Here is an 18,022-nt window from a genome sequence, read left to right as displayed (position 1 = left end):
ACCCGATTTTTGAAAAAATCCCTAAGGCTATTCGGGGGTCAAAAATTTCAAGAAAAATCCGGTCTTTGGTGGGTTTTCACCGGAATATTCCAGTTTCAAACTGGTTTAGACCGGTTTCTGCCTCCTACCGAACCTCCAAACCGGTTTAAACCGGAATCGGAGAGACAAAATTTTGACTCGATTTTTGAAACAACCAAAAGCCTTAGCCTTTCCGTTTCAAACCGGTTTCTGCTGCCAACCAAATCTATTTGCGACTCCTGATTTGCTTTAGATGCAAAAGATACTTTTTTGTTTAAAGTGCTGATATGATAATAATTTCACACTAGGCCACAAACTTGATTTAGTAGGAAACTGTAATGTATGTTACCAAGAAGTGGTCGGTTTTAATACCCACGATTTGTAGGAATAAGCTATAGATAGACTTAACTAGCAATAATTGCTGTAAAGTATAAGTTACTACAAATGTTCCGTGTAGCCTATTAATTTTCAAGCCGGCAACCGGCTATTTTTCGTTCTTTTAATTACCTACACTGCTACCAAACAATAAGTCTCACAGAAGAAGGATATTCTATATTTTGAAGTACGAGAGGTAAATAATAAACAAACAAAAAATACAATTTACTCTTAGTTTCAACTACACAAGAAAGAATAAATAATACAACGAAATACGACTGAGAAAAAATATATTGCCGCATATGAAAACGATGAAAAAGAATTAAAAACAGCCAAAAGTACAAGCATACATACAGGGCCCTGGATAAAAAAAAACATGTGTTAGTGTGATACATTTTCCGGCGCCCTTTTGAGCACTAGTCATCCCTAAATTGGCCTTTAATTGCATCCAAAAAGAGACCCATAATGCTATACTGGACAACACTTTTTAGATTTATGGGAACAGTAAAAGGCAACACGTAAAAGTCCATTTCAGTTATGATATTCATGGGTCACTTAAGCCTTTATGGGCCAAACGGCTTTGCCCATAGATGCAGCCACAAAGCTTTATAATTTCGCGATCCTCCTTGTTACACCGTTCTTCTAGCGACGGTGTTACATCAAGTCGTCGAATACCTGGACAAAAATATTTGTTTTGTTGGAGTTGCCTACAAAGTTGGTACAAGAAAAATATTGCCTCGCTAATACGTTGCGGGCAAACAGAGATACCCCACATTTGTTTGCTGCGAGGCAAACACTACGTGAGGTAAACAATGTGTACGGTGACGTAATGCGCCAGCTGGCAACTTTCCCACTGTTTAAAAGCACACATATTGAACTATAGAGTGATGTAATGATGTATACTATAGGTTAGATGCAGTTGGGGCTTAAGGAAGAGTGCTTTATTCAAATCTCCACAATAATTCAGTGGTGTTTTAGCAAGGGCCGTAAAAAGACAAAAAAATAATTAATACAGATCATACGCCAGGTAAATTTATAATATCAATTACTGTATAATATTTTAATATTTGAAAGTTTCTGTTTTTTTTTCAGTTTTAAAACCTGTACGTGATCGCAACGGTTTATAACGTTTGCCACTTGTTCGTTTTGTAATACCTTTAGTTGTAAGGAATCGTTCATAGGTTAGCCTTAATAGCGACAGAAATCTTACGAATGTTTTTTTTATTTTTGCAGGATTGTAATATTTACAGAAAGTTATTTCAAAAATCGTGTAAAACAGTTTTGTTCAGTATGAAAAACATTTGGCTATTTGTTCTGGTTGTAATTGCAGTAGGTAAGCAAAATTATAAACTTTTATATTTGTTTTTGAATGGCTGTCTTGGCATCGTAACACATTCAAACTGCTTCGCGAGCCATGTAATTGTACGCTTAGAATTGAGATGACAATTTAGCAGAAGTCCAAACCAAATTTCGGCTTACCAAAAGTGAAATTTTGTTGCTGTATAATTGCTGACCTACACCACTTAAAATTTATGTTTTATTTCAGGAATTCACACTACCCAAAGTGCCGAGGTAAGAATATAGAAGTCATTTGTGGTTTATTGGACAAAAAACACGTAATATCTGCTATTTTGTTAGAGGGGGTGTCTTTTAACACACTATCAGGTGAAAACCATGTTTAGTTTGACCAACTAACAACGTTTCACCGCATCTCAGTTATGAGGTTTTACTGAAACTGGTGATACCATTAAGACAATACAGATATTCAAAAGTTTAACTAATTTAAATCTATTTCAAGTCTTTTGAAGTATGCTAATTTTTTTTTGGCAAAAGTTTACTATAAAACGATTTCTCTGTTTTTGTTAGGTCTGTGATCAGTTTATGAAGACCAGAGCTTGTTCAAGGGATCTTCGACCTGTTTGTGGGTCAGACGACATTACGTATCCAAATTTATGCACGCTTTGCCAGATTAACAAAAAGATTGAGAAACAAATGTGAGTTAAATAATTCAAAACATTTCCCAAGTCAAAGTACATCATTTTTAAATACCAAAAGGACTATGTACATTTTTTTCTATTTTACCCACTTACCAGTTAGGTTTCTACAAAAAAATAATGGAGAATTGTTTTACTTGTTTATTTACCTTACAGTGATTGGATCAAAGTGGCCTACGAAGGCGCATGCGCAGAAAAATCCCCGTTCCAAGTTCTGTGACGTAGATGAGGCGATGACGTAACAATGTTTTTGCGGTGATGTAATAAATACAATTCCGTGCGCTCTCTGCGTAAAATAAAAGAAACTTGTTTTGTTTAAAATCAAATGTGAAAGTCGACAAAAAGTATCCCACACTGTACGACAGTTTTTTTATAAAAAAGTAAAACTTACAAAAAATAATACACTGAACTGAACCCATCTTAGTATTTCACTGTACAACATGCACTTTTGGCACATAACGCATCTTCTAATATTATTAATTTATGTTCCATTTTTCAACGCCCATTGTATTGTTGTTACACTGTCTACTTGTAGCCAATTTTTTTTTACCCATTATGATCTGATACGTTAAGTTAAAGGTTGAGGTTTGACTAAACGAGGGTTGCCTGATCTCCATGAGCCAAATTCCGGACGGTAATAAAGCTACTTTGGGAGACACCAAACTGTTGGACACGGCGATCCGGTTCTTTCAAAGTTTTGCTGGCATTAAAGACGCAAAAAAACTAATTGCCCTTATGTTATTCAGTTGTTTCGCATGTATGTAGGCTGCACAGTGCAAAAAAAACGCACAAAAACAGTTCAAACGTAAAAATTTGTGGTCCCACAGGAAAAGGCTAAAATTTAGGACATTAAGAGTTCCGGACGTCTGGCAACCCTAAACTAAATAAACCGACCCAAAATCGAAAGTGCAAGCTCAAAACCTGGCCCAAAATCGAGTTCAGAACCGAAATTTGTCATCATCCGGCAAAATCCTGAGTGGGAAATCAGGCCCAAACCAAGTCTGTTCATTGAAACTAAAACCCGAACCCGACCAAAAAATCCAGCAGGCCCGACTTAAAACTCTGCACTGGAAGCTAAGTTGAGGATTTAGAAAAGTAAAAATCGGAATCGTTTAGTGGTCAATGCTTACATTCATTCTCATCGTGATTGACAAAACGCACAAGATTCTTTCTTTTCCAGAACCTGACGATGTACGTCACGGAATTCACGGGTGGGCACGTTTAGACGGTCACGTGAACTCCACACAGTGCAGTCCGCGGGCCAGGGCAGCAAATAAGTGAGTCCGTGTGAACTGGAGTGAATATACGGGGCTGCTAACACGACGTGAACCAAAGTAGAATGTCTGCAAAGAATTGAAACAGACATTTTTAGTAAAGTTAAAGATTATTGCATACTGCACAGAATTGTAAAACACAAAAGGGTATCGATAGAATTGGTGTTTTTAACCAACTTCTATGAATTCACAACATTCTAGGATCCCCGAAAAAGTATGATCCCTCCCTCCACATTGCGCCACTCTGGGCAATCCTGCTGTTTTTGAAAATTAGTATGGCAATCCAAACTTGGGTCATAAAATACAACTGATGAATTTATGTTTTTAAAAGTAAAACAAGGCAAAGTGGCCGCTGAGGTAAAAACAAATGGAAAGCAACTTTATTTTATACACAAAAAAAGTTCCACGCGTTGGCGCTAGAGATCATGTAGAGCCACGTTAGAAAATTCTAGAAAGTAGAAAAGGGCAGAAACTTGGCCGAATGTACAGACATAAACAACCTTGATCGAGATTTGTCCCCCCCAAAAAAGGCAAAAAAACGGCGGTTCCCAAACCGGTGTCCTCAGTCTTTCAGTGCAAAGTCAAAACCAAAACCTACTGTTATAAAATATAATGAAGAAAGAATGGAACCCAATAAGGAATAAAGGTTAATCCATAGTTATTTAGTTGAATAATTTGTTCGCACCTGAACAGGTTTTGTCTTACGCATGTCCCACAATCTCACAACTCCGTGACGACATGAACCCGATAAAATCATATGATTTGCATCACTTGTGACGCAATAAATTGTATTGTCATGAGGCTCTTCCCAAATCTTGACGCAATTTCTAAAAAAACAAGCCACTTATGAAATATAGTTGAAACAATACTAACGTACAAAACCAATATTACTACATAAGTTTCAATCAAAGAATATGGAAAACAAAATTCGATAGGAAGCATTTCTGAAACAATTGAAAAACGACCTAATACACAAAACAGATTTTATTAAAAAACGTCTGAATTATTATAGGTACTCAAGTTAATGAAATGGCGACACAAATGATACCAAGTGAAAGTCAGGCCTAAATCAAGTCCTTTTTGTTAAAACTTTAAGCCCGAACCCGGCCGAAAAAACCTTTCCGACTTACAGCTTTGAGCAGTACATTTAGAAGCTGATACAATATGTGTTAAATAAACCATCAAACTAAGCTTTGAGATGTCACGCAACACACACACACACTTCTCAAGAGGGTTAATAAATTGCGTATTTGCCTGAATTGCATCACACAACAGACATTTGCATTATTTCAAATTGGTGATTCTTAACCTTTTTATGATTGCCACCCCTCAAAAGAAGCCTGATTGGCTTCATTTACTATGACGTCACATATTGATAAACTATGACGTCACATAAAGGTGATCTCATAAAACTAAAAACTGTTCTATCTAATTACCGCCTAAAATGCCAGTGTCCGTAATGGGTGTAATCGCCCATAGCTTAATAAACAGCACTGCGTTTAATTTTACCTGTGTGACGTCCGTGTGTCCCACAATCTGATATAAGTGTCGTAGCCGGCAGTGATGAGCAAATCCTTGGATAGGAATTGGGTGTCGAGTGCACCGGCCCCCAACTTAAATTCCGAGCCGAGGTCATAACGTTTCTCAACTCTGTCACAAAAACACAGATTTCAAGCAATAGAAAATGTGAGTTTGGTTTGGTTTGGTTTGGTTTGAATTAATTGCATATTGCTGTATCTGGGATTTTTTAATCTGTATGAGATGTCATTCGTAACGTTTAGATATTTTAAAAAAATCTTACAAACAGGCTATACAAAAAGTCGCATCTAACAGAAACAACGTAACAAAGACAGTAAAAAAACAAGCAGTGTTTCCGCGGTTATTCTGTTGTCACTTAGCAGGCCCTAAGCACCATAACTAGGTTTCAGTGTAGTAAAAGAAACGATACCCTGATACGGTGGTTGTGTTTGCAGTTGCCAGTGACAACTACGAACACTTCCACACTCAAAAGGACTTTATCCGGCCAAAAACACAAACATTCAAGCAAACCAGAGCTAAAGGACAAGCCCGAGACCTGTTTAAAACCCGATTTGCATGTGAAAAAGCCTAAATTGGGTCCGTAAGTTGGCGAAATTGTGCAGTCATTCCCAAATCCGAGTCCGAACCCAAATCTGACAAGAAAAGCCCGACCCAACCTACAACTCTACAATAAACATTTAATTCTTTTTAAGTGTCGTTCCAAACGCTTTGATGTGAAAAGTGTGAATTCGATTATTCTTTTGTTTGCTTAACCGTTCACACTTCAAACAAATAGAACCAAATAGATCGGATAATCGAGAAAGAAATGTCTGAACAGAAGACAGCGCAAACGAACTTATAAATCACTTACCTACAGTTTGCTTTGTAATGTCAACTGTTGCACACAACAACCAAGCAACAACAATACAGTATTCCGTTACAAAATCGCAGACTTGTCGAAGGACAGAGAGAAACCAAAGGGGATAAAACAACATTAGATTAGATTATGATCACACGACCATTCGGCGCAACGCAAGGCGAAGGTCACAGAGATACGTCGGCTCAACGTATTGTTGGCGGTTTCCCAGGAGTAACTCTAGACTGGCGGTCAGATTTGCGACAATGGACAGAACTGACCAATGATGACCGCTGTCATTGATACCGTAAAGCCGATTCTACGGCGTTGTTTTTTTGGGGGGACCTGGTGCAAACAGAAATTGGCCCAGACTGGGCAGATGTCAGGCGAATTTTTTTGAAGGTTTGGAGATGTATTTGCCACCAGCCTTGGCATTGTGAATAAAAAATACATTTTGTATGACAGACATAGGTGTAAGTCGGGCCTGGCTTTTTGGGTCGGGTTCAGGCTAAAGTTTAAATAAAACTTCACATGAGGCTTAATTGCAACAACTTTTGGATTTTCTCTTATCAGACACAATCCTCGTTTGGGACTTTACATAAAATGCATGCAAAGCATCATGGATTCATGGACACGGTAAATAACGGTTAAGAAAACTTTTTAACACAATACCTTGACCTATATTTGATGATTAAACAAAAACAAACCTACCATAAAAGTGTATGCTCAATGTGACTTAAATTTAAAGTATAAAATTCGTTGCGTTAGAAATATATCAAAAAAATTGAAGCACATAAACGACCACGCGAGGGCGTCAAAGAACTAATCACAAACAACACAATGTTTTTTACCAACCTTTCCAAGTCCCAAATCTGCAGGGGGTGTGACTTGATGCCGCAACTTCCAAGAAAGAATTCGCTAAAAAATGGTAAGATTATTAAACAAAAGGATTTTGCTATACATGTTTATAAACTATGTTAATCACTACAATACACTTGCAACACCTTGCGATTATGGAACTAACTATTTTTCGTTCACACAAACTTAGCAGGTTAGTGATAGTTAATTACGTTTATTTTGATTGAAACAGTATCTTCTGAAGGATTGCGCATAATTACAAGAAGCGGTCTACTATGTCCCAAACTAATGTAAAAAATATGAAAATTGGAATTATAACATCACATATAACATGAAACGCAATTGAATCTAAACAAAAATATCACAATATTTTCAAGTGAAGTTAAAACGAAATAAATTTATTCCGTAAACCAATTGAAACGTCAAATTTTCATTGCGCAGTTTTAAGCACATACACAAATAGACAAATTTTCAACCCCCTAAAAAATGCTGTCCCTAAAACAGTCTAAGTACATGCAACTTTGCGTTGCGTGGTCGACGGCAGAATGAGCAAAATACGCACAAAAATGCCGATCATCGGTTTGTTGTATGTCATGTGGACAGAGATAGCAAGACGCAGAACAACATAGGGTGTCGGGTTACAGACAATTTCACCAAATCGCTCGACAAGTGGCTGAGGTCTTATCGAGTCGTTACAAGACGATCGAGGCCGAAATAATGAACTCCGAGCTCCAGGATGAATTCGATTCGGTTTCCTTTCGAGTGTGTGACGTCATCAGGCGCGTTTTTTTGCAGAAAATAGCAAAGTGTGACGTCATACGCCGGGGAATTCCCGACGCTAAAAAAGCTCGGAACTTTTTTTTGTGAATTTTTTTTAGTTTACAAAAAAGAACGTTGCTTTTTCAAAGTGCATTCAAGAACTTAACAAAATTAATTGGTGTGCACATTTTGTCAATGGACAGAACTGACCAATGCTGACCGCAGTCATTGGCACCGTTGAGCCAAGTTCTCCGTGTTTTTTTTGAAGAAAACTTCTTTAAAATCGCCAAAGTCTGATGCATGTGTTGCAAGGTGTGTTGCGAGGCATAGCTCGTATGTAGTTTCAAAATCATAACCTGGTTTATGTGAGACACGATCTATCTCTCGTAAAAAGGTAAAAAAAAACACAAAATTAACAACAATGTAGACCGAATTGTGAATCACTTCGCATGCAATTTGATGCCGAATATGGCTAAGAAACGTTTTCCCCAAAGCTCGTGTGCACGTTTGCGCAGTGACGAAGCCGCTAGACCACAGCACATAGTCGGACGATCAAATCAACGATAATAGACAAAATCGCATCCGACGGTAAAATCAGAGCAATCGAAAGTCAAAACGCGCCCCCCTTAGGCTTTGATCAGGGCAGCGGAGATTTGGCAATGAGATGTGGTGAGAAAACACAACATAGCAACCATTTTTGTCGCTTTTAAGTTGCCAGTTCATGCGGTTTCCGATTGATTTTAGACTCTTAGAGTTTTTCACTTATGATTTATCTATGTCTTTTTGATATTACGTAACTACGCAATTTTATTTTATTTTGGGAGGGGGGGGGGGGGCGTTGGAAGGGGGAATCTTCCAGACAAACAGCCATTTTTATGAGTTTAACAAAGCGTATATAACTGTTACACACATGTCAGGCTTTTTGTGTTTCTGTTTAACTACTATTGCAGCTATTTTTAAACATATTTACACTTCAAAACATAAAAAAATTTACAGTCTATTTAACAATTTAAAACTATTTCAAAATTTTAAACAGTTTACTACACAAAGATCGCTTCAAAACCTAAACATGCAATCGCTCACTAAGAAGAATTCCACAATAAAAGGCAAATAAACAAAAAAATAATAAACGAAAGTTAATTATGGGCAACTACAAACTTGGAATCAGCGAAATTAAACGCACAACTTGTGTTTTTAGAAGGACCACCTTGTAAAAAGGAATGAGAAATGAGTTTTTACAATCGAACCTTCACTTAAGTGTGACGTGCTGCTGTTCACCCACGCAATGCCACTAGGAAAAACACTTAACATTGTGGTTTATAAACTTAAAACCAAAAAGTAGCAACAACGTGTTTGTCATTCTTGTGGTAAAACAAGAATCGCTTCAAGTCATAAAAATACCTCATACCGGTCAGTCTTAAACACCGTGTGCAAAGTCTAACATCAGGCCATTTGTCAATGTAAAGTGATAGGTTTGTACGGTTTTGTTTAACTTGATTTTGCATAAAGTTGAACACTTTGCTTACTCTCAGCATCAGTAATAAAAACATTTTAAAAAAGCAAACGTTATAATAAGCAAAATAAAGTGTAAAAACAATAGCACGTTTTAGTTTTGTAATATTTCTGCCTAAAACTATCCATTTTTTCTCCTTTTTTCACCATCTATGAATAGCGACAAAGCTAGAAAAACCAACCGTTCATGAAGCCAGACGTTGCAGTGAGGATAATCGCTGATCACAAGTTATAACTAGTTTAATAAACCCAACTTATCTTATCTCGATTTCAATCAAGGTTTTTCGCTACAACGCATCACGATTACTGGTCGATCGTGATCGACTCAGACTTTCAGGTTTCGGCGAGAAAGTACCAACATGGCAAACCGCGACAAAAACGATGGAAACGACCAGTCAACAAGGTCAAGCGGTTTTCGACCAAATTTCACACACAAATGTGCACACTTTTGCTTTTAAATTCTTAACGCACAGAAGTTTTCTTTCTAGATTGGCGGTTTTTGTTTTTATTCTAGCACAGAAGCTTTCGCAATTAAGCAACATAGATTAGCAATGGGCTAGGATGTTTAAATGCGATTGTTATGAGCAAATCGTTTTAACGTTTTCACTTGAATTAGAACTAAATGACGTAGTATTAAAAATGTCCTTTAGTGCATTTTTGCTTGTGTGCTCGCAATATATCATTCATTGCTCTGAAGAAGCCCTACCGTTCTGGTGGGCGAAACGTCAGTAAAATATAGGTTCTTGAAAAAACAACTAGTATTTTGTTTAGCATTACAACAGTTGAATGACAAATTTGTTAAATGATGTCATATTATTAGGAAAATGCTTCTACCAGGTGGTCTGTAAGTGTCACAAATTTTAGTTTAAAAAAGAGGACCGTTCTGGACTGGTCCAAAAACTTGGCGAGATTGTAAAAATGATTTCCGTTTTTACAAAGCAGTTGGAGCCATTGCGTTGAGTTTGTCGCGGTTTAACGTGAAACCAGTTTGTGACTCAAGTTAGATTGCAAACAAGCAAAAGTTGAACGCGATGACATATACATTGATCATTAACATTCAAATAGCAACTAATTTGCATGTTAGCGTCCCCAAATCGCAGTCTGCTTTCGTGCAATGTCGGTAACTCCCGTATGCTGTAAAAGTTATTGTCAAAACTCAGTGCCGGTCCGAAAACTCTTTCTCCTTACTCGCAGAGCGCAACAACTCGCAGTCTGCGTTCAAAGCGGCCACAACGCTTTCACAGACAAGGGCTCGTGGAACTGCAAACGCCGGGCGAAACTCTCTCGACAGCTAGTTTGTTTCAGGCCGCATGCAGCCAACCGCTTACACACCGCGGATTTGCAAATACACAAGACGGGCGTGAAGCGACGTGGGTGGTACGTTGACATTGGAATCTAACTCAAGTGAATACAAACAGTGACACATTAGATAAGAGTGCATAATATGCACCAGAGTTGACTTTGGTACAAACGCATTCCAGTCAAGGCAACATCCCATATTATGTTTGCATGTGGTGATATTGTGTTATGGGGTATTTATCCAACAAACTTTGCCTCCATGTAGGTACAAATTAGGTATATTTTTGCTAAACTTACTCAATTAATTTGCGTTAAAACAGATTTATTTTGTACGCAAACCGCCTTGCAAAAAAACAAAAACAACTGTTATTTTACTGTACCGTTTATAAGTATGGCAAACAACATGGATTTCACGTATTCATGGTGCATTCGAAGTCCTCAAAGACTTTTGGTTAAATTTCGATGTAATCTAACTACTGGGCACAAATACTATACAGTTTAAGAGATAACAAACTTGCACGTAAGACTACAAGTTCGGCGGCGAGACAGAACTGCAGACTGTGGTTTAAGTAGGAAATCGGTGTCGGCTAATATCTATTGACACCTTGATCTTCTCATTGACATTATCGTGATCGGAAGTTCAATTAGTTCACTACGTACAGTAGTGGTGATCAAAGCAAAAGAAATAATAAACAAGGATAGAAGCGTTGGTTTTTGTAATCTCAAAGCGATGGACATCTTTGCTAAAAATGCTTTAGCAGAAATGTTTGAAAAAAATCACGGTACTGTATGAATCCACGGTTTAATACTGCACAAAGCTTGTACAAATTTTGGAATTGCATTTTGAACTGTCATAGAAAACGTAGGGACCAACCAAAGAAAGAAAAAAACGCTTTTCAATTAAGCACCTGTTTGTGTTAGTTTTAACCTTTTGGGCTGTTTGTTTATAAATTACGCACATTGCTATTGTGAAAGTGCGTCAGTTCTTTGCGGGATATTATAACTAGAACGTAAAATAACTCGATCAAAGTCCAAACGTTGGCATGACAACCAGTAGCGTTCAACAACACTTTGTTGCGTCAGAATCGTACCTAAACCTCATCCTGATTTTGTGGCACGTCAGTGGGACGAAAATAAGAGTAAGATGTTTGAAGAATCGATTAAACGATATCCTGACAAATCGGCAAGACCGCGCGTCATCTCTTAAAATCGCGTCGTCGTGGCAACCGCCGGTGACGCCAGGCAACCGGATTCGCGCTTTCCAACCACTTGAGACGTCAGTTCGCGATTACCATACACAACGGTGGGAAACGCTAAAACGGCTAAAGTCCCCAATGTCAGAAACGGTATTGCGCTAAACCAAAGACCCCAATGAGAATGATTTAAACCCAAGGCAAAAAAAGTTATGTACCTAGGAAATAATTGTACGCCAGGCCCATTAAAGGCGTGATACCGAATCAAGCCGGTACCCTAAGCATTCCCATATGGCAAGACACCGACTGGAAAAATCTAGCCTGCGGTGTGATTCGAACCCACGACAGAAGTCATTCCGGGACTCGCGCTTCACCAATTGGGCCACACAGGGTCAGTGGAGAATCCGTCGAAATAAACATAAGACTATTTGTTTAGTTTTTCAAATGTTAAACAAACTTAAAAAAGTCAAGAAAATTTTTCTATGAAATCTACCATGGGGTAAAGAAGACATATTTTTTTGATCATACCAACGTACGAATTAGCTTCTAACGAGTAACTTTCAACAAAATGTCATTAAAATATTTTTGAAGCATGCTGCAAAGCAGGGCAAAAGACGGACTTGCCAAAACCTGAACGGAAATAAGAAATGAAGCAAATACGTCTAACATAGGTCCGGAACAAGGCATTATTTCGTCATTTAAGTGTCTTGTCGTTTATCAGGTCACATACACTTTATGGTTATACCTATGAGATGATCAGGCATTTGAAACGAAACCTTGAAAATAGGTCATAAGTAGCAGGAAATACCCAATATCCGGGACACGTTTCGTTTAAATAGCATCTCGTCAGGTGATATTATAAAGCGATATTTAACGAAAGTAACGATATTCCAGCTTTACAGCTTAATGGGAAGTGGAAGTGGGAAATTTTAAATGAGAAAAGCAAGATGGGCTTTCTTGGCAACAAAATCGAAAATAATAAAGGATGTGCGCGTAAGCCGTACGTACTGCAGAATAAAGGATATGCACATTGTGTTTGTCCGGAAAATGGTTGTGGACTCTAAAAATATCAAGAATAGTTTCCTCGTAATGTACGTAGAATAGAACAAATCAACTAGCAACATTGCGTTTTACGACAATGTCACGTAAATCATCGGGGACACGACAAAAGTATTTTAAACTATATTTAAATCGCCTATTACGTGACCATATAAATCACTATTACGAAATAAACCTGCAATTGGACAGCTTAGCAAATATATATCCCTTTTTTTCTTTCAAACACCTCGGTGTATTACCAACACTTGCGGGTGACAGGATACATCAAAATAAGCAGCATGACACGAATCATTATCGATGGTTGTGACGTAGTAGCTATGACAAGGTCAAAACATTTTTCCATTGTGATTAACGTCGAAGCAGAGCACACGAAAACGCGTTTCCGTTACAAAAAATACATGCTTGGTAACCCACTCCATATTGCACCGAACGGCATTTCAAGCACCGAGCCGAGTTTGAACAAGAAATGTCAGCGGTTTGAAAAAGATGTACATTTCCAGTGTTTGTGATTATTGTGTATGTTGTTTATGGATCGTCGGCAGTCAATCGCTGCGTCATGTTGATTCTAGCGCTCAGGATAAATCGATTGTAGTTAATTTGTTGAAGGTGTTTGAGTAAATGTCACGGCATTTGTGAATGAATATTTTTATTGTGTTATCATTTAAACGCGTTGGCTGGACTGCACTGACGTCAAACGACATTAAGGTGAGAAAGAAATGACATTAAAGCATTACCAAATATCAGTACATGTGAAAAGGTTGTGCAAGCCAAACAGACTGTCAGTGGCGGTATTTGATCCCACTACCCAAAGACTTTTGTCAAAGTATACAAAAGAGTTTTATTCAGATGTATATATCTACAGAGTTTTTTACTTGGTTTATTTTGTTGTGGTTAAAGCATTAACTGTGTATTTTATTTAGTATATAATTAGAAAAAGTTTCCCAACGTTTGATCTTTACATTTTAAGGTAAATACAACTGATTTAAAAAAGAGGTTACTGGGTAACAGCATAAATTTTGTTGTATTTTTAGTTTATTTTCTGCAGTCAATCGAGAATTGCAAATACCAAAACGATTTTCTGTAAAATCATTATTAATAGGTTATGAAAACATCGGACGAATCGATCTAAAATGTCGAAGCAAAAGATCAAGGCCAAGACAAGAATAGGCAAGATAAGCGTTCTAGTCTCGCCGAAACCCAGAATAATTTTTATTTTAAACCAGGAGTATTTTGCTGCATAAAAACTAATTTAACATATCTTCCCTACGTTTAATCAAGCATCAACAGAGGTTTCGCTTTAAAAACATGCTGTCAAGGTGGCTGTACAAAAAGTGTGAGAAACATTGATTTAGAATTAGATAAAGGACTTTCACTTACGGTTTCACTGGATTCATCTCGAGAGAGCAAACTTTGTCACCGAACTTCACAGATGATAAACAAGTGATGAACGATAAATCCTCAGCAATCTTCCATGCCTATGCAGTAGTCAAAACACAAATTTCAGAAACTAGTACAAAGCAGCGTATACTTCACCCCCACCAGCGAACAACATAACAACATGGCGACCATTTCTATTAAGCAAACTTTATAATTTAAGTTTAGTTCGCTCGGTACAGAAACCATAGATTCACGGTTGCGATGTAACAATCAACAAGCCGAAAATAGCTGCGCAACGTTAAATAGTTATGAAGGGCAAAAACAGTGGAGGGCACAAATGATGGACGATGGCAAAAGCGCTGCAGCTACACCACCTATGAAGTGCAATGTGATAGAAGCTCACAAAAAGTGGGCTGGGCATACGGAGAGTAAGCACGACTTCGGGGTAAATCTAACACTTACGAAGAGAGGCTTCAAAAAATTTAATGTCTAGTCTGACAAAACTATTGTTACAAATAGTTGCAAACAGATAAAAAGATAATCAGAATAAACACTGAAAATGTATAACAAACAAACAACAATAGCAAACGAAATAAAAACACTTAAAACAATACCTTTAGACAGCCCCTGGAACCTGTTACAAGAGACTTTTCCCTAAAGTCTAAAGCAAAAATGTCAGAATGGTGAGAATTTAAATTCTTCCAACTTTCTTTTCCATTTGTTTTCTTCCAATAGATGTTTCCCTTGCTGAAAAAATTGATGCAGTAATTATGTTAAACAAAAAAATAAAAGGTTGTTGTCAATGCAAACTTAGGTGGGTTTTGCTTCTTTACAACACAGTAGACTTAGCAACAAATCAAAGAATTTTTTTTGGCATTTAAATGATCAATAAAATATTTATAATTTATACAGTATCACAGTTGTTCAAAGAGATTTTAGCAATTTGGATTTTTACATTTTTTTGCAGATGCAGCAATAAAGTTCAGTAGCATTTCATATTATCCCATTCCACATCAGATGACTTTAAAAAAAGCAGGTTAAACATTGTGAAAACAACTTACCACCCAGCACCAATCATCATGTCACTATGCACACAAAACTTGTTAATATCGCAGCCTGGTTTGGGTTCGAACTTTGCATAGCTGTTGGCATATAATATAGATTTTCCTGATCGCCTCAGCTGTTGTTTCAGTTTCCAACTTTGAATTGATGAACCAGTGGAAAGAAAAAAGTAACTTTTGTCATCACTAAGTTGTGTCCATGGCATGAAACTGTGAATATATTCATTAGAATTTGTTATACATGTACTGGTATTATGGGTCCCATAACTAAAGCATTGCAAATAATAAACTTCTAAACTTGGTAAGCATGTTTAAAAGAGTTAAAAAAATTTCTTTGCACATGCAACACACACACAAATAAATATTTGAAAGTGTTGGAAAGGACAACACACTTTTCATTAAAATGTTGCAGTCGAAATTGATATCCTTGCCCCTTGCTCCACTTTCGAGATATTCTGCACAGATCTTTGATTTGAAATCTGTAAAATCATAACCAGATGTCAATAATAACAGAGGTAAACCCATCGAGCGACAACATGCCATATCATTTTTTTTTCAAAAGTAAACTAACACCTATAAACAAGGTGGTAAAAAATCTATACATGATATGAATTTTTAAGATAAAATAATCCTGTAAAGGGTAACATTTGTCATGGAGATTCTTTATGCACACTAATATATACATGTGAGCTGAATGTCAGCATAAAAACCTATGAACATCTCAAACTGGTGTGTGACAAGTGTATACATTTTTCACTGAATTTCAGAATCTGTAAGATTCAAACTTGGCCTAAAATCCGGACAATAACCTTTTTCAACAATAATAAAGTAATACACTAAAAAACCTTACCTTTTACTACAAAGTGTTGTTAAATGTTCGCATAAAAAAAAACATTTTATTACCTCTCCATTGGAGAAACATTGATAAATTGTGCTTCTAAGTTTTTCCACAGAGTATTACATGATGCAAGCTTGAGAAACCTTCCACACACTGCAAATAGAATTGTTAGGTCGGCAATGTCCAACCAATGAAACACAGAAATCCACAAATCATCAGGAAGATCTGTTACAATTTTTGCCATTTTACCTGAAAATAAAAACATATTTTTCCAGTCTGTGGGAAGATTAACGTCTTAAGTTCCACTGAACAAAGTTTAAAAGTGACTTTCTCAAAATAACTCTAAAAAAATTGAAGTATACATGTGCTTTTTGCACCATGTGAAAAGTAGGTTTGCATTTTTGCAATTGCAATTTAACCGCCAAAACCATGTACTTTGCCATGTCAGGATTTTGTTTATACTAACGAAACAATACACATTTTTGGTCAATATCAACAAAATACGTATTTAGACAAAAAAAATAAATACTATATTTTTATGTAAACAACGTTATATTGCAGCTTTAGATGTTTACAAGTGTGGTAATTTGAAACAGCTACAAATATATCTCAGGATAAGCACGTATGTGGTTTTGGTCAAATTGGGAAAACCACCGAATTGTATCAAAAATTTCCCGCGTAGGAAATATGCATTTAGAAAGTCACGGCAATTTTTGAATTTCGTTTTTGGAAATAAAAACAAAAGGAAGATACCGTAACCGTGATCAAAATGAAAAATTTAATCATAAAAAAGAACACGTCATCGATGCAGTTTTGAGGCAAATGCTTGTGTGAAAGCCTTTTTTTAATGCTAAGAATGCGATACAAGTTAAGTTCTTATGGGGTCTGTGAGGTGAGTAAAGATGCTGAACGTAAGGTTATGTATAATAATGTTTTATTTCATACACGTCCATTGTTAACTTGTGCAAGATTCCTGTACCATAGGGGTTATTCACAGCAAATGTGTTAAATAACATTTAAAAAAACTTACATGTCTTGATAAACAAAATACATACTAGCATAAGTTAATTAGGCAATGCTTTCCAGGTATAACAAAAAAGGGGACAGAAACTAGATGGGGAAATCCAAGGGACAAAGGGAATTACTGCAAATTGGTCTTTCGGGCGTGATTAAACTTGACACAACGACACATACCTTTTTCAGGGTTCATCAAACAGAAAAAAGCATCGCAAATTTACTATCAACAGTTTAATAGTAAAGGCCGCAGGGTCGATTTTAGGTCGTTGGCCCCCGTCAACCCACTATCATCCCCCGTCACATGACAAGCAAAGGTGTGGAATGGTTGATTGACCGCGCGTCTGAAGGTAAACAATATCTTGTCAGGCGATTAGCATTCTACTTGGCGCAACGATGACACAATGCTTGTCTGGGCGTGCTGGCCGATTGACACTTTCCTTCAAGGACAATAAGGTTGGATGAGATTGACAGTAGTGACTCTCCTACCCATTTCGAGTATCGGTTCTGGGTGTGGGCTCAGGTATGAAAGTGCGATCATCTAGTCGCATGTCAGTTTATTTGCGCGACAAATATTGTGTGAGCTCGTGTGCTCAAAAGCAAATCCCGCCCGCTCGTCGTTCTGATTATTTACCTCGAACGTGTCCACAAGAATACCAACATGATAGCTTAAATTAGCGACTTATGTGAGTTATTTTAAAAGGACATGCTGCTCCCACGGATTTTCATCACTATGACACTCTGGATGTCGACGAACACATGATTAGTATGTACCTATTCGTGGGTAAAGTAAATTAAAGTGTTTTTCCGGACAAAGACCCGATGATACGTGGCTGGAATGGTATTTTTAACTTGTCATAGGAAGTACGGAGAACAATCAACAGATTTATGTTGAAATCGGAATGAAACGTTTGGAATTTCAATTGATTTGATCATTTAAACAAATAGAGAAAACCACCTAAATGTTACCAAAGATAACCACAGTAAACATGTCAAATCAACGAACATACTGTCCGA

The 18,022-nt window shown here is 37.1% G+C and overlaps 1 protein-coding gene across 1 annotated transcript; it reads right to left on the bottom strand.

Moving 5' to 3' along the window:
* Positions 1–548: 548 nt before the first annotated feature.
* On the bottom strand, positions 549–16,235 carry LOC145224506 (F-box/WD repeat-containing protein 4-like). Its single transcript, XM_080091021.1, has 11 exons — positions 16,057–16,235; positions 15,546–15,632; positions 15,154–15,363; positions 14,707–14,839; positions 14,093–14,190; positions 6,891–6,953; positions 5,171–5,311; positions 4,347–4,488; positions 3,518–3,730; positions 2,537–2,673; positions 549–1,068 (listed from the first exon to the last, which is right to left on the bottom strand). Exons 1-9 carry the CDS (start codon positions 16,233–16,235, stop codon positions 3,617–3,619), a joined length of 1,167 nt encoding a protein of 388 aa, XP_079947147.1. The 3' UTR covers positions 549–1,068; positions 2,537–2,673; positions 3,518–3,616.
* Between the last annotated feature and the right edge of the window lie 1,787 nt (positions 16,236–18,022).

This window comes from Phallusia mammillata, chromosome 4, assembly GCF_965637545.1.
Source record: "Phallusia mammillata chromosome 4, kaPhaMamm4.hap1.1, whole genome shotgun sequence".
In the NCBI taxonomy this organism is placed as follows: domain Eukaryota; kingdom Metazoa; phylum Chordata; class Ascidiacea; order Phlebobranchia; family Ascidiidae; genus Phallusia; species Phallusia mammillata.
The sequence above is the reverse complement of the archived record's forward strand: the minus strand, read 5'-3'. Positions and strand labels throughout refer to the sequence as shown.